This window comes from Danio rerio, chromosome 24, assembly GCF_052040795.2.
Source record: "Danio rerio strain M-AB ecotype USA chromosome 24, GRCz13ab, whole genome shotgun sequence".
Lineage (NCBI taxonomy): Eukaryota > Metazoa > Chordata > Actinopteri > Cypriniformes > Danionidae > Danio > Danio rerio.
This window is the reverse complement of record NC_141044.1, coordinates 23,428,779-23,448,652: the sequence shown is the minus strand read 5'-3', so window position 1 is coordinate 23,448,652 and position 19,874 is coordinate 23,428,779. Positions and strand designations below refer to the sequence as shown.

The 19,874-nt window shown below is 33.9% G+C and overlaps 2 protein-coding genes and 1 long non-coding RNA gene across 17 annotated transcripts in view; 2 read left to right on the top strand and 1 right to left on the bottom strand.

Annotated features, from left to right (window-relative positions):
- Positions 1-14,021, bottom strand: part of plcd1a (phospholipase C, delta 1a) — a 46,337-nt gene extending 32,316 nt beyond the window's left edge. The window contains exons 1-2 of one of the 3 annotated variants that reach the window (XM_087308680.1): positions 13,865-14,021; positions 4,926-5,084 (exon numbers count right to left, since the gene is read on the bottom strand). In XM_087308680.1, coding sequence (XP_087164806.1) covers positions 4,926-5,084; positions 13,865-13,895 — 190 coding nt within the window. In that variant the 5' untranslated portion in view covers positions 13,896-14,021. 3 annotated transcript variants of the gene reach the window in all.
- Positions 5,594-8,989, top strand: LOC147838031 (uncharacterized). Its single transcript, XR_015524913.1, has 2 exons — positions 5,594-7,572; positions 7,634-8,989. It is a non-coding gene; the product is annotated as an uncharacterized LOC147838031 (long non-coding RNA).
- A 2,780-nt stretch (positions 14,022-16,801) lies between the features above and the next one.
- The window catches only part of dlec1 (DLEC1 cilia and flagella associated protein), a 36,089-nt gene continuing 33,016 nt past the window's right edge, over positions 16,802-19,874 (top strand). For 11 of the 13 annotated variants that reach the window (XR_015524897.1, XR_015524896.1, XR_015524895.1 and 8 more), the window contains exons 1-5: positions 16,802-17,075; positions 17,947-18,087; positions 18,558-18,714; positions 18,831-18,941; positions 19,574-19,761. Coding sequence is in view for 10 of the 13 variants with exons in the window: in XM_087309449.1 (XP_087165575.1) it covers positions 16,986-17,075; positions 17,947-18,087; positions 18,558-18,714; positions 18,831-18,941; positions 19,574-19,761 (687 nt within the window). In the remaining 3 variants the exon portion in view is untranslated. Of the gene's footprint in view, positions 17,840-17,946; positions 18,088-18,557; positions 18,715-18,830; positions 18,942-19,573; positions 19,762-19,874 lie in introns of all 13 variants that reach the window. The other 2 variants (XM_087309451.1, XM_087309450.1) reach the window with 1 other exon arrangement.

Sequence of the window (19,874 nt, the reverse complement as noted above, 5' to 3'; positions counted from 1 at the left end):
TGCAATTTCTAAAGAAAATTTAGAAACCACTACTTTTTTTATTTACGTTTTCCATACTGTTTCAACTTTTTCTGATTTGGGGTTGTAATAAATAATAATAAAATAATAAGAAATAATGTAATAATATGTAATAACAGTGTTTTCCCCCAGCATGACTGTATTTTCCTGCTAATTTTTAGAGCTCTCTAAACCTCTAAAAAAACAGAGATTCAACTATTAGCAGATTTGTCTCATTTTAAATAAACACTGAAATGAAAGATGGAAAATCTACTTTCTCTATTGATGTAATTTTGATATTGACAAATTAATGTTCAAATATAGTAAATGTATTGCGTTGATAAAGAAAATAAAGTCAGTTCCGTTATGCTACTGTTATGCATATATTATGTTATGTTAAATTACTCTTAAGCATGTGTAGGAAATGTTCAAACCATGTGTGCTTAAACTAAACCCATGTTAACCTGTGCCCTGCTCACCCCAGCAAGAAGATGTTAACTCTCCGAACAGGGTTTACGAGATAAACATGCTCATCGTCTCATTTTTGGACACTTTTATGGTCTGCATCAGCACTAGTATTTGATAAAAAAAACAATCTGCTACGTTTCCTCAGTTTCCTTTGCTTACTTTCCCACCCCTCCAAATCCTATTAGTTGGAGATAAACTTGGCACCATCACTTTAAGATAATAAAAACCTCACATCCTGTGCTTAAAAACACGATCCTCTCTTGTCTTCTCATATTTAAAACATTAACTATGAGAGTGAACTACATTTTAGAAACCATTAGTGTGTCATCTCCTATAATTATTAGGTCTCACTTTTCTTATTGTTCAATTCACACTATTAACAAACCATTAAGTTAGACTTGTAGCTAAATAAACTACTAATTATCTGCTAATCAATAGTTATTAAGGTTGGGTTTAGTATTGAGCAGAATTAGAGATGTAAAATAAGAACATACTTTATAAGTGCTAATAAACAATATGTTACAAGTAAAAAGCTGGTAGTAAATAGTGTGAATTGTTACTTAAACTAGCTCTCTTATGTTAAACCAAATATGATCTTTCTCATTTTGAGGAGTTTGGTACTTTCCCAAGCATTCTGTCATCATGGATGTCATTGTTTTAAAGACAACAAAAGAGGCTGAAACGCCTTAACCACATGTGTAATCCATCTAATCATCATTCCCGGCCAATGGGAGTAAAACGCCTGTCAAAACACAATGCTAATGGGTGAAAATATCATGTGAGCAGGACCAGAGGGTTTCCCTGCTGATATCTGGTGTTTTCACTTCAATCCTTGTCATTTGTGTTTGATCCTTGTTTTTTCTCTCACACACACAGACACACACACAGACACACACCCACAAACACACACCCATAAAAACCGACAAAGCTGTAGTCTGGCAGACCACAGATAAAGAGGCCTGATTTGAGGCCTTTGCTCAGGAGAAATCAGGACGGAAACTATGAAGAGCAGAGGGCTTTATATGCCACATGTGCAAAAAGAATTTTAGATCACCACCAAATTTCATCCCCTTCCTTTCTGGTCATTTTTCTGATCAGATGTTTCCTTTCCATCCAACCTAAAATCTTTCTCAGCTGGTTAAACCAAGGTCCGGCTATCTATTTAAAGCTCCAGGCACAATAAAGATGAGGTTACAGGAGGGATATTTGATGTGAGGCATGTGGATCTCAGCATGAGGTCATTTATTTTCAGGAAATTAAGCAAGGTTATTGCATTACAGTGTAGAAAGTAACTTTAGCAGAAAGTAACTCAAACATAATAATGTGTTTATATTCACATATAACATAATAGTGTACAGAAAATGCGTACATATATGTATATGTGTACTGTACATATTAGGCATGGGACAATAACCGCTTTCAAGGTATACCGCAGTTTAGAAAAGTCAAAGTTTTAAAACCACCAAAATTTTCTGTTTTACTGTTGGTTTGGTTCTGTATAAGTTAGAAAGATTTTTTGTTGTTGTTTTTTTACAGTACAGTTACTCCAGCAGAAAAGATATGCAATGATGCCGTTTTTAATTTTAAATAAATCTAAGTGTGTTTTTGAAACTAATAAACATAGCAGAAGTCAATGATATATTTGAATTATTCAGCCTGACAAGTTTACTGTTCCAAATATTATAAATGTTTCTCAAAATAAAACATATTGACTATGTCTGAATTCGCCTACTGCTCAATAGATATATACTACTCGACCTTTCTATCCAGTTTGAATGTGAGTAGTATGATTGGAGCTAAGGAAGTATGGATGCCATTTTGTCATGATCACATGACATACCCGCATCAGCTGCGTCGCTTTACTCCCATTCGTGATTTCTCTCGTGGGGCATCATGCGATTGCAAGACCCAAGGTGTTGTTTAACGTGCATTTTTTATTTTTCTTAGCTATTTGGGCTTATTGGAACTTAAATAGAATAAAAATCTAAGTATTGCCTTTTGATATGATGCACTTTTAGAGAAAAATGATGTCCATATAAGTGGACTCGTGGTCTGAATTTACATAAAACACTTTTTTCCTGAATGTTTTTTAATGCATAGAAAACATAGATTTTTTTTACTTGCTTTAATATCAGAGAGTAAAAACTATTTTTTTATTCCCAATTTGGACAGTAAAAAATAGTGTTTGGGACATTTCATCTGCTGCAAAACAGTTGCAGGATGACACTGTATGTTTGTAACAAAAAAATAAAACATTCAAAAGTATTTTAAACAGCCACTTAAGAGCTAAAATGTGCTGTGCACATATGTGGACACTCAAGCCCTAGGAGGATATCATAGTGTCCATTGGATGTGAACTTTAGAATCTCACAGGAAGTAGTAGGTCTTCCAGGTACTTTTTGCATACTGTTTTTTAATTCTATGAATTCAGACATACTACTCGGCTCACAGACTGTTTTAGTGTACTGTATTGAATGGAAGCAATCACAAAACCCTGAATCCATAATATTTTTATCCAAAGTTATCATACCATTAAAATCTTATACCGGCGCATGCCTAGTACATTGATATATTTTTAGTTTTATTAAATGAAATTGCACATTAATTTTTAAATACCAAAATCAATCTTTTAGTGTATGATGTATTATTTGTGAGGCAGCACGGGGGCTCAGTGGTTAGCACTGCCGCCTCAGAGCAAGAAGGTCACTGGGTCAAGTCCTGACTGGACCAGTTGGCATTTCTGTGTAAAGTTTGCGTGTTCTCCCAGTGTTAACCCCTGGTTAATAAGGGACTAAGCCGAAGGAAAATGAATGAATGAATAAATGAATTATTTGATGTGTAAATACTATTTTAATTTTGATGTGTATAGATTAAAATATGACAAAACATTTTATAGAGCACCTCACATCCAATAAATTCAAGATGCTTTTTTTACACATTATTTTTATTATTATTTATTATTATTTAACCTTATTTAAACTGCTGATCTGGGTGGCGCAGTGGGTAGCGCTGTCACCTCACAGTAAGAAGGTCACTGGTTTGAGTCCCAGCAGGGTCCTTTGGCATTTCTCTGTAGAGCTTGCATGTTTGCCTCGTGTTCATGTGGTTTTCCTCCGGGTGCTCCGGTTTCCCCCACAGTCCAAAAATATGCTCCATAGATGATTCGGGTAAGCTAAAATTGTGGAGTTTGTAGAGTATGTGTGTGAACAAGAGTGTATGGGTGTTTCCCAGTGATGGGTTGTAGCTGGAAGGGCATCCACTGCGTAAAACATATGCTAGATATGCTGGCAGTTCATTCCACTGTGGTGATCCCAGATTAATAAAGGGACTAAGCCGAAAAGAAAATAAATGAATGAAACTGCTGATCTGTTGCTCAAGAAACATGTTTTAAATTATAAATAGTAAAAAAAAAGATTTCCTGCTTGATGTATGTGAAAACTGATCATTTTCTAACAGTATTTATTTTGTGTTTTTAAAATAACCACTTTATTTTATGATTTTTTTTAAAACTGGTGCTTATCAAATGAATTCATCTTTGCGGAATAAAATTATTTTATTTTTATTGTGAAATTTCAATTGATTTAATTAATATACATTTGTTAACACATGAACAACTAACATCAACAAACACTGAAAAATATACTTGTCTTTGTTAATGTTGAAAAAAAGTTAAAGGTAATTGTTAGTTTGCAACTCACAGTAAATTAACAAATGTTAAAAAGCACAACTTTCGACTTTAATAAAAATGTTTAACATTTTAAAATGTAAAAAACTATGATTAATAAATGCAGCAAAATACTGCTCATACTTAGTAAATACATTAACATTATCTAAACCATTATCTTGTTTTATACACATGAGTTTATATAGTTTTATTCTTTTTTAACATTCATTTAATTTTATTTTACACCATAAAAACATTTTTGCAGAATTTACTTCAAGACCAAGGATTGTCAAACATTTACAGCATCTATCCATGCTTTCTCTTTTTTTCCTCTGATGGGTTGAGGCATCATTGTTTGATAAACACAAGCAAGTATTCATCAAAATGCCAAACATAAAAAAGATGTTTAGGCACCGTAAGATCAATTCACATTGCACCACCAGACAATCACTACTACAGTGCATCGTTTGAACTCGTCAAATCATAACTGAAAGCTGTTTTAACAATTGTGTATCATCTCGCATAATCTGTGCACAAACAATCACAGAAACAAAAAGTCTATCACTTTACCAATTCAAATATTTTTAATGGCCAAAAAAGTGGCCAGTTTCTAACAACACTTTTCCATTAGTGCTCACTCCCAAGTGCTCTTGTGAGGATGATTTTATCCCATTAGGAATGTAGCAACAGTGTTTTTAGAGTAAACCAAATAATATTATCACAGTAAAATCTGAATCTCCATGATCCACCCCAAACCTGTTTTTGGCCACCTCTTTCAAACAGCACTGATACTTACAGCTGGATTCTCTCTTGAATGCCTTGCTGGACGACTGATATATAGTCTTGCAGTCTTCATTCAGTTTCAAAAAGCGGGTCTTCTTCCACGAGTTGGACTTCACTTTTATCAGGTCTCCACCTCTGAGCAAAAACTGTAAGTCTGGGTCTTCATCCAAACCTAAAGGTCAAGCAAATGGGTCATAAAATGGGTCATAAAATGGGCTAAGTGGAGTCAAAGTTTCCTAATTTATGAGATCAAGTGTATCTTAGGAAGTAAAAATACAGATACAGTTTCACTATCAGATGCTGAGTCATCTCTAGGTCAAACCTATTGAAAAAGGTGTTATAAATGGTTGCAGTAATGCTAATGCCTGGACACACCTTTTTTTTAAACAAAAGCTAAATGATCTTGCAGAAATTACTAAGCTTTCCTAAAGGTCAAAACCTGCTGGGTGAGCTGGAAGTATGATAAAGGTAATCTATAGTTCTTAAAAAACGTTGAGTCTTAAAAAAAGACTTGATAAAAAACAATAACCTTCAAAAGAACCAGTAAAAAATACATATGAACACATTACTCAAACCACAGACCTAGAGTATTAATACAATAACAACAATAATAATAATTAAAATTTTAATGGATAATCAATTAAATAATAATAACAACCTTGAAGTGGCCTAATTTTTTTTGTAAATTAATTTAAGATACATGACCCATTTCTGTTAAAAAAGAGAAATTCTGAAAATGCTGTTAACCAGACCCCCTAGTTTTTGTCTGAACCCAATGCAAAATCAACAAAAATTCGCAAATGTTTGCGATCCTGCAAAAATGTTAATTTAAACACAAAATAATTGCAAAAAATGTAAACAATCTCATAAAACATCCTATTCTAAACCATATAATCAAATTGCATTTATTTCAGTTTGCATATAATTGTTTTACATGACTTATAGACATTGCATATGCAGCACATGAGATGTACTTGAGTGTCAAAAAATCACCTGAGCTCTCACAATCCTTACATTACATGAAAGCGGGGGGGATTGTTTTGCAGACAGTGCAGTAAGTAGACGTAGATGTAGCGTGAGTGATTTACAGATCTCAATATATCTACTCAATCATATCTACAAGTCAATGAACAGATTGATTAGACATCCTGTGGAGCATATCGAGTGAATAACACGGCGCAAATTGGCTGTTTTGTGGTTTGACGTGCCTCAGACTGCAAAAGAAAGTTGGAGCAAACATCTAACAAATGGTTCAATAGAACAGACAGAAAAGCAGTTTGCAATGATGATGATTGGTCTAAGAATGACAGTCAGTGCACATGACGTGACCCAATTATTTGTGCTTTACATGAATGGCTGGTAGCCGCGTTGACACGAGAAAAGGCTTCCCTGACATTGACAAGTTTTACAGCAATCCGTGTTTAAGGTGTATTACAGTAGGGGAATCCCTAACGCATATCATGAGTGAAGTACATACATGATGTCAGATACTCCGGGGATTGAAATATAAGAAAGAGAAAGTAATATTGTGGATAAAAATAAGAGTTCTACAGCCTTCCTTTGGCTTAATCCTACCATTTTAAATCTGTTTTAAATTTTGTCTTAAAGTGAGACCAGAATAAAGAAGCTGTATTTTTATGATTTGTGTCATTGTGTCATATTGCATAACTACTGTAAAATATTGGCTACCTAATATGGTAAATAATATACAGTTGAAGTCAGAATTATTAGCCCCCCTTTGATTTTTTTTCTTTTTAAATATTTCCCAAATTATGTTTAACAAAGCGAGGAAATTTACTTAGTAAGTCTGTTAATATTTTTTCTTCTGGAGAAAGTCTTATTTGTTTTATTTCGGCTAGAATAAAAGCAGTTTTTAATTTTTTAAAAACCATTTTAAGGACACAATTATTAGCCCCTTAAAACTATATATTTTTTTGAAAGTATACAGAACAAACCATCGTTATACATCAGCTTGCCTAATTGCCCTAAAGATATTCTTTCCTACTTTGGAATTTGGTGGTTACCAGCATTGTTCAAAATGCAGACTTAGAACCATTAAAAATCATGTAAATCATTAAACTATTACATATTTTACTAACAGTCCTGTTTTTGTTTTTTTGGGGTACAATACCACTGAAATGTAACACTGACCACATGCATATACAAAAAATATTTATAATATTTGGTTGAAATCATAAACCCACAGCTCTCATTCAGAATAAAGATTAGAAATAAAAATCAGTGCTCAAAAAATTGCAACAGAACATTTTAAAAAAATATATAGGCAATCTTAAATTAAAATAATATTAATATCAACTAAAACCTTTTTGTTGCTTGCAATAAAATAAAATAAATAAAATCAATGATCATTAAAATATATTTTCTTTTCAAAATTTGGCGTTTTATTTAGTTTAACTTGAGGTACTTAATAACTAATTTAAATAAAATATTGACTAAAAGCACACACATATATAATTATTCATTTAATTAAGAGAAGATCAATATAACATATGAACTCCTTACAATACACCAAATATATTGATACATATAATGACATAAGGGGCAAAGCAGTGGCGCAGTGGGTAGTGCTGTTGCCTCACAGCAAGAAGGTCGCTGGGTTGCTGGTTCAAGCCTCGGCTAAGTTGGCGTTTCTGTGTCGAGTTTGCATGTTCTCCCTGCGTTCGTGTGGGTTTCCTCCGGGTGCTCCGGTTTCCCCCACAGTCCTAAGACATGTGGTACAGGTGAATTGGGTAGGCTAAATTGTCTGTAGTGTATGAGTGTGTATGTGTGAATGGGTGTGTGGATGTTTCCCAGAGATGGGTTGTGGCTGGAAGGGCATCCGCTGCGTAAAAAACTTGCTGGATAAGTTGGCGGTGCATACTGCTGTGGCGACCCCAGATTAATAAAGGGATTAAGCTCACAAGAAAATGAATGAATGAATGAAAAATGACATAAATATAATTCTCGGGACTGACTTTCACATAGTTATGTAAGGATTATTTTATCTATAAAGCAAGCAAAGACACTATACAGTGTATGTGTTTGTATGTGATGTGTGGTCAGTTCATGTCAATGTCGCAACAAAGATCAGTTCTTCTATAAAATGTTTTTATTTCCTCTACAGGAGTGGCTGAAATTGTAATTATATCGCACTTTATGCCTGTACTATTACGATTAGGACAAAAATAAAAGTGATACAAAAGTGACCTTGTTGAAATTTAAAGGTTCACTAAACCCTCAAGGACTTTTTTTGAGATTTTAACAGATTTGTGTTGAGCATCAGTTAAGACAATGTTAGCACCTGTTAGCTTTAATTGGCAAAAGCTGGATAATTTAGAGCTTTTGTCAGCTAATTTCATCTTCCGGGTCTAAAATTATTATTGGGTAGGATCAAAATCGGCGACGTAGCGCAAAACTGTAAGTCCAAAGATGACGCGTCGGTTTCTCATTATTAGCTGAGTTTTCTTATCCTATGAGAAGAGCCCGCTTCTTAATTATTCATTACTGCACATGCTTTCCGAAGGCAAGGCAGACCTGCCAGTGCCAAGCTGTGAGACACAGACCCACGGCACACTGTATTTAGCTGTTCATGAAGGGTCATATGTGTTTGTTACCATGATCCACGGGGTTTGTTGCATGTTTTTCCCTGTGATGCTGTCAGGGCCGATCCAGCAAAGCTGTTTGTGTCCAGCAAGCATTTTTGTCGGGAGAGCAGTACGAGAATTGGAGAATGGCGGACTTTGTCTCTTATCAGAAGTTTGTTCACATTTAGACACATCACCATGCTGCTGTGTTTGCCTAAATCTTCCAGATTACCAACAGGGCTAATGGTTAAAATAGACAGGGCAAGAGAGCTGCTGCACTGAGTCTGCATTCAGACCTATGATTCAGACCCGGGGATTGAGGGAAAAGTCCTCATTTATAGTGTTTATATGAACACGATTATCTTTATAATTATATAAATTGTAGTAATGTGTATATGAAATTATAAATAAAAAAAATCTAGCAAGGCATTAAATTACTGTTTTTTTCTTTGCATTTTAACTTTGTAAACTATAAAATCATGTGTCTCCTCAAGGTTTGTGTCTCATTTTGTAAACTAACTGACAAAAGTTGTTTGCTCCCCTCCTTCTCCCCTGTTGGCCACGCCCACCCCTGTCCTTTGCTTGCAGAGCTCCACGCCAATTATGATGCATCTTTTGAAAAAATTCTGAGGTAGACCTGAACCGAAAGTGGGGAGTGTCATGACCCTTTAACACTGCGACTTTAATTGGCCCAACAGCTGAATTATGAATATTTTCCAACTTCTATGATCCAAGGGTGTGAGCAAAACCACAACATTGCAGACATTTTTTCACAAGCTGTTTTGCCACAGAGGCTGTTTATGATTTGAGTTGAGAGTCTGCCTACTTTGAAACAGGCAGAAAACATTTTCTGTGCTGGGATGATTGCCTGTGTTTATTCAGAACAGTTTATTCCGAGTTTACTCCGTTTTATTTTGATACTAGTATTTCTGTGGGATTAAGCATTAGGGAAAATATGAGAATCAAGCTTTAAGCTCTACATTCAAATCAAAATCCAGAGTTACTTAGCATGCAAATGTGTAGATGTTGCTAAGTTCAAAAAATACTCTCCGGATATCTCATTTCTGTGACCTTTGATGAAATTAGAGCCAGATGTGGAATTTTGGATGTGCCATTGTTGAAAAATTAAAGCCAGAGAAATTTCCAATACATGGAGAAAGAAGATTTTTATAAAAATATTAGAGGCTAAACTGTTGACGATTGACTTTCATAATTAATGTTCCATATTTTGAAAATCTGGCCCTTAAATTTGCACAGATTTTAGGATTAATTGACAATATGTTTCATAAATTCTGCATTTTTCTCCAGCACTGGGTTGCAGCTGGAAGGGCATCTGCTGCATAAAACATATGCTGGAATAGTTGGCGTTTCATTCCATCGTGGCAACCTCTGATAAATAGTGGACTAAGCCAAAGATAAATGAATGAATTAATTCTGCAATTTCCTATTCCAAAAACAAAATCTGCACAAGAGCAGCAGTATGTTTTCAAAACCATAACAAGTTTGTGAGTCATGTCAAAGGCAGCTGATGGCAGAAGTTATGCAACTCCGCATGTGCGTAACAACTAAAAATATGCCAAGAGTCGTCTTCTTCTTATCTTTTCTTAAGTTTGAAACCTGATTGTGTTCCATTCTTCCATTAAACACAATAGAAGTTATTTAAAGCAGAATGCACAAGGTGCTCGTCCTGTACAGTATTAGAATTAAGGGTGAAGAGGCTAAAAATAAGATGGTGTCAATTTAATGCTTTTAAATTTACACCATCTTATTTTTAGCCCCTTCACCCTTAATTTAAAATGCATAATGAATTGCAAATAAGGTGTTTACTTTAAAAGTAGCAAATTGAAAAGTCAAAATGTTAATGAAATAATGTTACATCTTCATACTGCATGACATTTTTTAATCTAAAATTAAACAACATACTTATTATACTTATTATGACTAACATTTTAAAGAATTAAGGTTATTGGTTTATTTGATGAAATAAAGTGGCATTAAGATTTTTACAGACTATGAATAGTATTACAGGGCTACATTCTAATCATTAAAAAAAAGTGTCATCAAATTATCCTGGCTCTAAATATGTATACAATATGATGACTTTTTTTAAAATATATCAGCTGTTACACTGAAAATACATGGTAAAAGAATTATGATCAGTCAGTCAGTTTTTCTCAGACCTAAAAATTGAAACAAGACACATTCACGTTAAAAAATACATGGTTGCTGTAAAATTTTGACTTAAGCTAATAAAACAATTACAATGAAACTTGATTAACTTTGCTTAATAAGTTATGCTTAAAATAAACACATATGTTGTTAAGTAACTGGCTAATTGATCATAGTTTTATAAATAATGCTGCTGCATTGCATTTGATGCTTGATGCACCATTGATCCCACTGCTGCAGTCAAGTAAGATTTTCATAATAACAATAGCCAAGTCCGATCCTCACTCAAACCTAAATACAACTTCAAAAAACTTGCAGAACTTAATGAACTATTTTTGATATTTTTAATCCTTATTTAACCTGACAGCCAACTTTTGGTCGTGTTTCCTCAAAATCATATCTTATGTTAGCACATTAGTCATAATTATGTTGCCATTATAAGTTCATTTCTCTTCCAGCAGCTCTGCTACTCTGAATAAAGGTTCGACATATGCACTGCATACATATGTTTGAATATTGCATGTAAGCATGTTTAAATGGCAAATATATAACAAAATTCAATGCTTCAGTTTTCTTTTGGATCAAATGCAAGTTATATTTAAAATTACATGAAGGTGCTTCGTTGTGATTATCAAAATATATGAAAACAGTAATTCAAATGTATTCAGTTTTAAGGCATTGTGAAGAAGTGGGAAATATATGATAGTTGTAGTTATGATTTTGTAGCTGTTTTGATAATTTTTTCATTTTCTTCCATTTAATTTAATTCCATTTTTATTATTATTATAATTTTTTTATTTATTTATTTATTTATTTATTTTTTGCAACGTTGCATCGTTGAAAGGTTGCCGAAAGATGTACAGTTAAACTCCAGTCAACCCCAAAAACTGCTCATTCGTACTTGGTAGAATGTCATAATCCTACAATATTTTTTAAAAATAAAATAATAAAAATATACACAAAATAATAAATGATATGATATATTTTAGTAAAATTTAATTTACCACCATAAAGCAAAACAACAAAAAGAAGAACGGGACAATCCTTACGAAATAATGTCCTTCTCTCAAAAGCTAACTTCAGTATATCCATGCAGTGTTTAAATCAGTTCTTCTCTTTAGTGAAGCTTCTTACACCAAACAAAATCTGATTTGCCACTGTACTACACCCACTGATTTGGTTGACTCTACACAATAAACTATATTTACTCTGTGCAATAAACTGTGCTTTTTTAAAACCAAGCACTGCACTTTTTCATATGCTACTTCTGCTTTTATTACTATTTTATCAACAGTGAATAACCACTTAATGACCTTTTACACCATTTACAGCGTTATAAAGGGTCAGTGAGCCATTTTCTGCATTTTTTTCACATTTAGAGCAGACTGTAAGTGGACATTAAACCTTTCTTAAGTGTTATACTGGTTACAATATTCAAATGTGAACAGTAAACCTTTCCCCATGAACATGTTGATGATGGTAAACCCTTCTCTGATTTTTTTACACTTTTTACAGCATTTATAGGTGGAGTAAGAGCTCTTCTCTTACTTTCTACACTCTTTACAACATTTACAGTACGTCTTACTTTTTACACCCTTTAATACATTTTTAAATGGACAGTAAGGTTTTCTTTTAAATTTTACACTGTTGTATAAATATAAACAGACAGTGAGCTGTTTTTCATCTACATTTTACACATACAACATTTATATGTGGACAGTACACACTGACAGCATATAAAAACGTAGTAACTTGTTACATTTTACACCATTTACAACATGTACACAGTAAACCCTTTTCTTATTCTTTACAACATATATGTTCACAATGAGCTCTTTTCTTAATTTTACACAGATAGTGAGCTTTTCTAGTACATTTTACATTACTTATAACATTTATAAATGGACTGTGAGCTTTTCTACCACTTTCCACGGCATTTATGAATAGCTAGACAGCTCTTTAACTTTAGCTAGACAGCTCAGACTGCTTAAATGATGTTCCATTGTTTGACAAAACTAAAAAACGACAGCTAGTCTATGCCATGTTTTGGTGCTGTACACACTTTACTCTTTGGGATTAGTGTCACGAAAGTCAGCAGCACAGTGATACTGCAGAATCGGCCGACTTAAAAACTGCACCCACCTATGCGCTTGCCATTCTCTTTTGACACGTTCTTGGACTTCTCCTGATAAATGAATTCCTCTGATTTCGTCCTTTTGAGAGGTTTAAATGGACAAGACATTGCCGTAATCCTTCACGAAAGCCCGTATTCGATTTACATTAACTAGAAAAATACCATGACGGGAGAAAACCATGACGTTTGTGTTTCTTTCTTTCTATGGGCGGGATCCAAACCATACCGATCTTGACTCACTTGCTGTACGTCTCATTCCGCAGCAAAACGGTTGGACATGTTATGACTCGAGCACCGTGGTATTTAGAGAAAACAATTGCATCGACTATCATGTTTTCTTACCGCTTTAAAAGAAACAAAAATATCCTTCCCGACAAAGGTTTAACTTTGTAACATTGATTTTCAGCCTGTGGTCTACAAAGGTTTCGCCTCCTGTAGATGAACCTTTGGAACAAAACGTTTAAATAAACGATTCAATTTCGTTCGACTCCTATAGCAAATTCTTGCTAAATTATCTGCTCTTTAAAAGACAGGCAACAGCAAACCAATTAGTTATTCCACGACAGGGGGTTAATCATTAGATAATAAAACTTCATCAAACGTCACAAACTATAGGGATGGCGCGCCTTCTTCTGGTTAAATCCTCACATGACACTGATCAACTGCATGCCTGCATCCAGACTGCGAAAGAAATTTGCTAAAGTGTCCGAAAATGTTGTAAGCAACATAAGTTTGTTTGTTTGTTTGCAAGTTGCCTGTTTAATAAGGTTTTATTATGAATGGACTCTCAATTCTGTCTTTGACTACATGGCAATTCTCAAGTTCTCAAAATGTTATTCCAATGATGCCACGGACACATCCCAGGAAAAAATAGTTTTCGCAATAATTTTGCACAATTTAGCCTACATAGGCTACTCAATTTACATTTCAGATCTAGGCTAAATAAAACCGTTTAACCTACAAAACAACAGAGAAGCAAATGAAATCAGCGTTTCGAGACCCCAATACTTCAAATCAAATACGTTCACTACTTACTCATTATTAGTACAACAATACAAAACTTACCGATTGACTTGGGTTTTCCGTTGAGCTCCATAATTCCCTTTACTTTTCTTTTAGTAAAAACAGCCTATATCCCAGTTGCTAAAGACGTTTCACGTCCCGCAGACAGACACCCAGAATCAAGTGGTGCTCGCCTGACTGGGTTGGGTAAAAACAAACCATTCACACACTGTCAGGAGGACAGTTTCATGCGCTGTGTGGACCCGCCTGTTATCCAGAGGAGTGCACCGAAAATTCACCAACACACCCACCACAGCAACACCGGTCTATCAAGTCTGCTCCCAGCTAATGATGATGTCCTGAAAAGTCTCATTGGTTTCCACCCTATATTCATTTCAACTGGATGTATCATATTTAAGAAACGAATCTTATTCGGAGTGATTTGCAGAATTAACTTGATTCAACTTCAGTTATGTTAAAAAATTCCCTTATGAAAATATGCCGCAAAGACAGAATTGCTAAAAATATTGGTCCCTAATCTGAAACGTCTGCAGAAAGAAGCACATTATCTTATCAGGGGTGTAAGAACGTAAGTGTGATGTTTGCGGTTTGCATTCAGTTCAGATTGAATTCCTGTGGTAAGCCAATACATTGTTCATTTCACTAAAATAGAGGTTGCATGTTGTTCATGTTGATGGGGGCATGTGTAGCTAGCAAGCATGCAAAGCAGTATGTCAAGTTTTTTAAATGTGTTTTTAAGTACAGTCATATACAGAATTATACAGTAAATGTAAAAACAAAGTGGTTTTCATGCAACTATTGTTTTGTATATCTTCAAGTGTTGTACATTAGAAATTGTAATTTGAGCATTTGTAATAATAGTAATAATAATAATATAATAATAATAATTTTACCATGATTTACAGAGGCCACTAATGTATAATTAACAGTTTATACAATATTTAAAATTAACAATCCATTTTGTCACCTTTCTTTAAACCATTTGGAATTTATCCAGTTGTTTACAAGAAATGTATTAAAATCAAATAGTTAATTTATCCAGAAAAAGTAGGCTATGTAGTTTACATAAATGTCTGAAAAATGATTAAACATTGTTTCCCTCCAATTCTGTTATTTTTTCACAAGTGTTCAGTTTTGAATTTTGATATGAAAAAATAAATAGAAGAACTTTTGTACATTTTATTTTAATTTTCATTTCAAACAGAAATAGCATATGTGTCATCTAATGTGTGTGTGTGAAAGAGAGTTTGTCTGTAGAGTACACATACAGTACCAGTCAAAAGTTTGGGGTCAGTAGGATTTTTAAATGTTTTAAAATAAGCTTCTCCTGCTCACCAAGGCTGCATTCATTTCATCAAAAAACAATACAAATTGTTAAAATTGTAGAATGTTATTGAACTACAGAATAACTGTTTAAATAGTTTATCATGTAATTTAACTATTAATTCCAGTGATTTTAATGATGCATTTTCAGCTTCATTACTTCAGTCTTTAGAGTCTCATGATCTTTCTTCCAGAAACCACTGTAATTAATTTTATTATTATTCTTATTATTATCATCATTATTATTATTATTTTTATTATTATTACAGAATTTGACTGGTAGTGTATATTTCCAAATAAACAAGGAAATCATCTTAAAAACACACACACAACATGTATCAATTTAGTAATTAATTATTAAAACACTGTATTTGTTGTGTTTTAGTGTTTGAAGTGTACAATTTAGACTATATTTGAAGCTTAGTATGATTAGAAGGTTATTTTTTAATTCAGTTTTTAGGTTATGTCAATTTAACATTGGTACTCCAGTGAAGTGAAATGAAGTGAAGTGAGTATTGTCAGGTGCTCTATTGTTATTTTTAGGTGTGTCTTTCTCAGTCACTCACACACACAAACACACACACACACACACACACACATACACACAGTCCAGTGAATTAGGTGCCTTCAAAGGGCATTATATAAACGTATTAGAAACCAGTTCATTATACTGTGGTACTGGGACTCAAACTGAATTAAAAGTCTCTAACTCTTTAATCATTAGGCAACAACTGCCCCTTATGATGTTATGTGTTATGTGTTATTAGAGAATTATTGTAAGAGATTGTATTAATGATAAATTCATAACACAATCAGACCAATCAAACCGTCCAGGGTAAGTGATCATGCCGGAGCAAACAATGTTGTTTTGTAATGCAGTATCTGGGTGTGAAGCAATAAACCAAGGTAGGCTATGGTTAAAAAATTCCTACAATGAGCTCAATTAAATTTCATAATCCACAGGTGAGCGCAGTAGTGCAGAACACAAAACCCCTTTGCTTATTGATGAGGATTTTGAAAATCATCTTGCTTGGCAGCTACACCCTTCAAAACTGCCAAAACATACCTGAACTTCAGGCAGAGGTGTGACTGTGCATGCTATTTTTGGATAACTTATTTATAGACAAGAGTGAATGTATCTTACAAACGTTATACCCTTTGGTTTTTAGAATTTTTAAATTATAAAACTGCAAATGTGTTTTTATTCAAAACTGACTGTAAAATGCCTTTTGCTTATGACATAACTTTTATGCACTTAAAATTTGGCTTAATTAAAAAAGGTTTAAAAAGTTATACAGTACTTTTAATGGGCGAAAAATAATGCAACAAATATAAAGCACTTAACACTATCATCCAAACTCTATCACATTGACTAAACACACACGAACACTATAATATAAATCACTAAAAATCCCACAAAGACTAACAGAACACTAAAACAACAACACTTCAGTATTGTTTGTTTTATCAGCTGTCTTTTGTCACATGGTAGACTATATATATATTTATTACTTTTCTATTTGAATTATTTTACTTGAATTATTCTACACACAAATGTTTACACTATGTTTTGTGGACTTTTTAAAATACAGCCTCTGTCCTAAATCGCTTGGATGGATGAGGAGCCTTTAAGAAGCGCGTTACTATAGTGACTTCCTAAACAAACATGGCGGTGACTGTAATAAAGAGTTTTTCTCCATTGTGTCATTTAATATAAGTGTATTTTTAGACATAAATATCTATGAGGCGTTTGCATCAACCATCACAGTAGACGTGTTTTACTACGCGAATGTTTAACGTTATCATTTTTTACCTAGATTAATATTTTAACGTCAAAACAATGGCTGATGAAACTGAACCAAAAGCACTAACGTTAAAGAGTTCAGAACCGTCAATAAACCGACACACACCAGCTTCAAAGACAACTCAGGTAAGAAAATAACCACTGACTGAACAGTTGTGTTTAACATTTGCACTGCATAGTTAAACCTGTTAAACTGCCAAAATAATGTCAGGTTCTTAGCATTGTTGTTTCTTATGCAAACCAATTTCTAGCTAAACTTGAGATCAGTCTTTTTACACTGTATTAACTGAGGAAAGCGTACAGCTAATATAACATGCTGAAAACATTCACTGATGCCTCATGAAGAAACACATTACATAAAAAATAAAATATATAAATAATACATCATCTGGGTGATAACACACAATATTAAAAATATACGTTTTTTAACTATTATATAAGTTATATGAGGAAAACATATTTTAACATTGCAAGAACAAAATATTTTTTATAATCCCTTATTTTTAATTTAGTAACATGTCACTTCAACTGTACATTATTTATTGTCATTCATTTATTCATTCATTCATACATACATTTTCCTTCGGCTTAGTCCCTCATTTATGAACTGTTAGCTATTCCAGCATATGTTTTACGCATCGCATGCCCTTTCAGCCGCAGCCCAGTACAGGGAAACGTCCATACACTCATATGCTACAGCCAATTTAGTTAACCAAAATCAACCTATAGTGTATGTCTTTGGACTGTGGGGGAAACTGGAGCACCTGGAGGAAACCCACATCAACGTGGGGAGAACATGCACACAAGAAATAGAACTCCACACAAAAGGAGAACACCACACAGAAATGCCAACTGTCCCAGCCGGGACTTGAACCAGCGACCGTCTTACTGTGAGGCGACAGTACTAACCACTGAGCCACCTTTAACAAACATTCCAAAGCATTTTTTTTTTTAAATGCAATTTTCATATTTTGTTTTTTTTTGTGTGTGTCTACAGGACATTTCTCATCTGCTGGCCAGCATATTCAATGATCTCTACAGCACAGAGGTGATTGGGAAGGACACCGTTTCCAATCTCAGTAAATCACGAAGAAGAGGCAACAGCTACCATGAAAAATATGTTGAGGAGCTACAACAGGTCCCTCTTTGTTTACATCACATCTGACAAAATGCCTGTAATAAAATACAGCTGTATTATTAAAGTTTGGGATCAGTAAGATGGTTTGAAAGATGTGTTTTGTTTCACAACTAGGGTACATTTATTTAAACAAAAACGTATTTAATTTATTTAAAACAGAAATATGAAGTGAAAACTAGATGAGTAGTCAGCTCTAAAATCTATGGCAGCCTTTGAAAATTATGGTGAAAATGTAATCATTTTAGGGCCACCAACTGTTCAAACTTTCTTACGCTAAAAATTTGGAATCATTATTGTCCTTGGCTCAAGATGATTAGATTGCACAATGCCATTTTCAGTTTGCAGATAAATTTACAAAGTGAAATTGAAAAAAAAAAAGTTACTTTGAACCGTTGTTTTGTCTACCTAATTATTTTCAGTTTATCAGATTGTTATCATCTAAATTCTAATATTTCATGATTTCATTGTAGGTGCACAGTGAATACAACAGACGTATTCAGAATGCTGATATGCTAGAGACACACATCATACAGGCCCGTCTTCAGGCTGCTGCAAAAGAAGAGCATGATCGCAACAAAATCCTGGAAGAAGTCGGTGAGGCTTACCAACAGCTGGGACTTCCCCCAGGTAGACCTCTGTACTTCTGTTGTGTTAAAAACAAAGCAGTATTGTTACCATCCACAGTCTGTTGGCAGGTTTGTAGTGCTATGACTAAAAACACAGCATTAATTATTTTTCCATAGTAAAATCAGCTTTCAAGTGGTGTGTGGACAGTGGACTTTTGAGGAGCAACAACTTGATTTGCCCACTGGACTACACAACAGTGCACAACCCAGTTGTTAAAAGCCCAAAAGGTAACATTTCACATAAATTTACACCTCTTCCACACACAATTGCTGTTTTTCTAATTGTGCACTTCCAATTTGAGGAAAGAAGGAGGAAATAATTTGAAATAAAAATGTTGTCTCAAGTAATCCATATACAGAGTGAAAACTGAGAAAAAAAAGTATGTTTGGTTTTGTAATTTATTTTTATCCATGAAGAAAATGACATTTTGCTTGGTGTTTTAAAGTCAAAACAATATTTTGTTCCTCCAAATAATTTTTTTATTGATTTCTATTCTGTACAGTATTCAACACATGCATAATGTGACTTGTTTCAAATTTGTAGTTATTTATGGTCTGCTTATTTTTCCTAATTCTAATAAATTAATTGGAATATTTAATGGATGAATTGTGTGGAGAATAATGGCATCTCAGTAAACATAGTTTTTAATGGAGTTAACTTGTTAATATAGGTTCAACGGCGAAACCACGTCTCGCTTGTCTACTTAACCAATCACCTACTCCTTTAAGCTTATTTAAGGAAGACCATCCCTCTAGTTACTCCTTTAATTCATGCAAAGCATCATGGGGTAGAAAAAGTAAACACATACCCAAACAACTAGATTAAGTATTGTAACTGTAATACTTTCTCTATTTTACAGCCAGGTCAAGTCCAGGCTTTGCCAAGCCTACTTGCTCCTATAATATGCACATCTCCACTGAACTGCAGGATAATGGATACACTCCGCTTCCTCCACACGCTCATTCAGCACACAGCCTGCTTGAATATTCAGAGGAGACAATCACACTCTCTTCCTCTCCAGAGTCCAGCTCCATCAATGACACAGAGGTTTGGCCCTGTATAGTAATACATTTTCCTTTTATCAAAGGCAATAGAATGACCTTTATATATTTTTTACTTCATTATTTTTTTCCTGTACTGTTAGTCTGGAGCCCAGATCA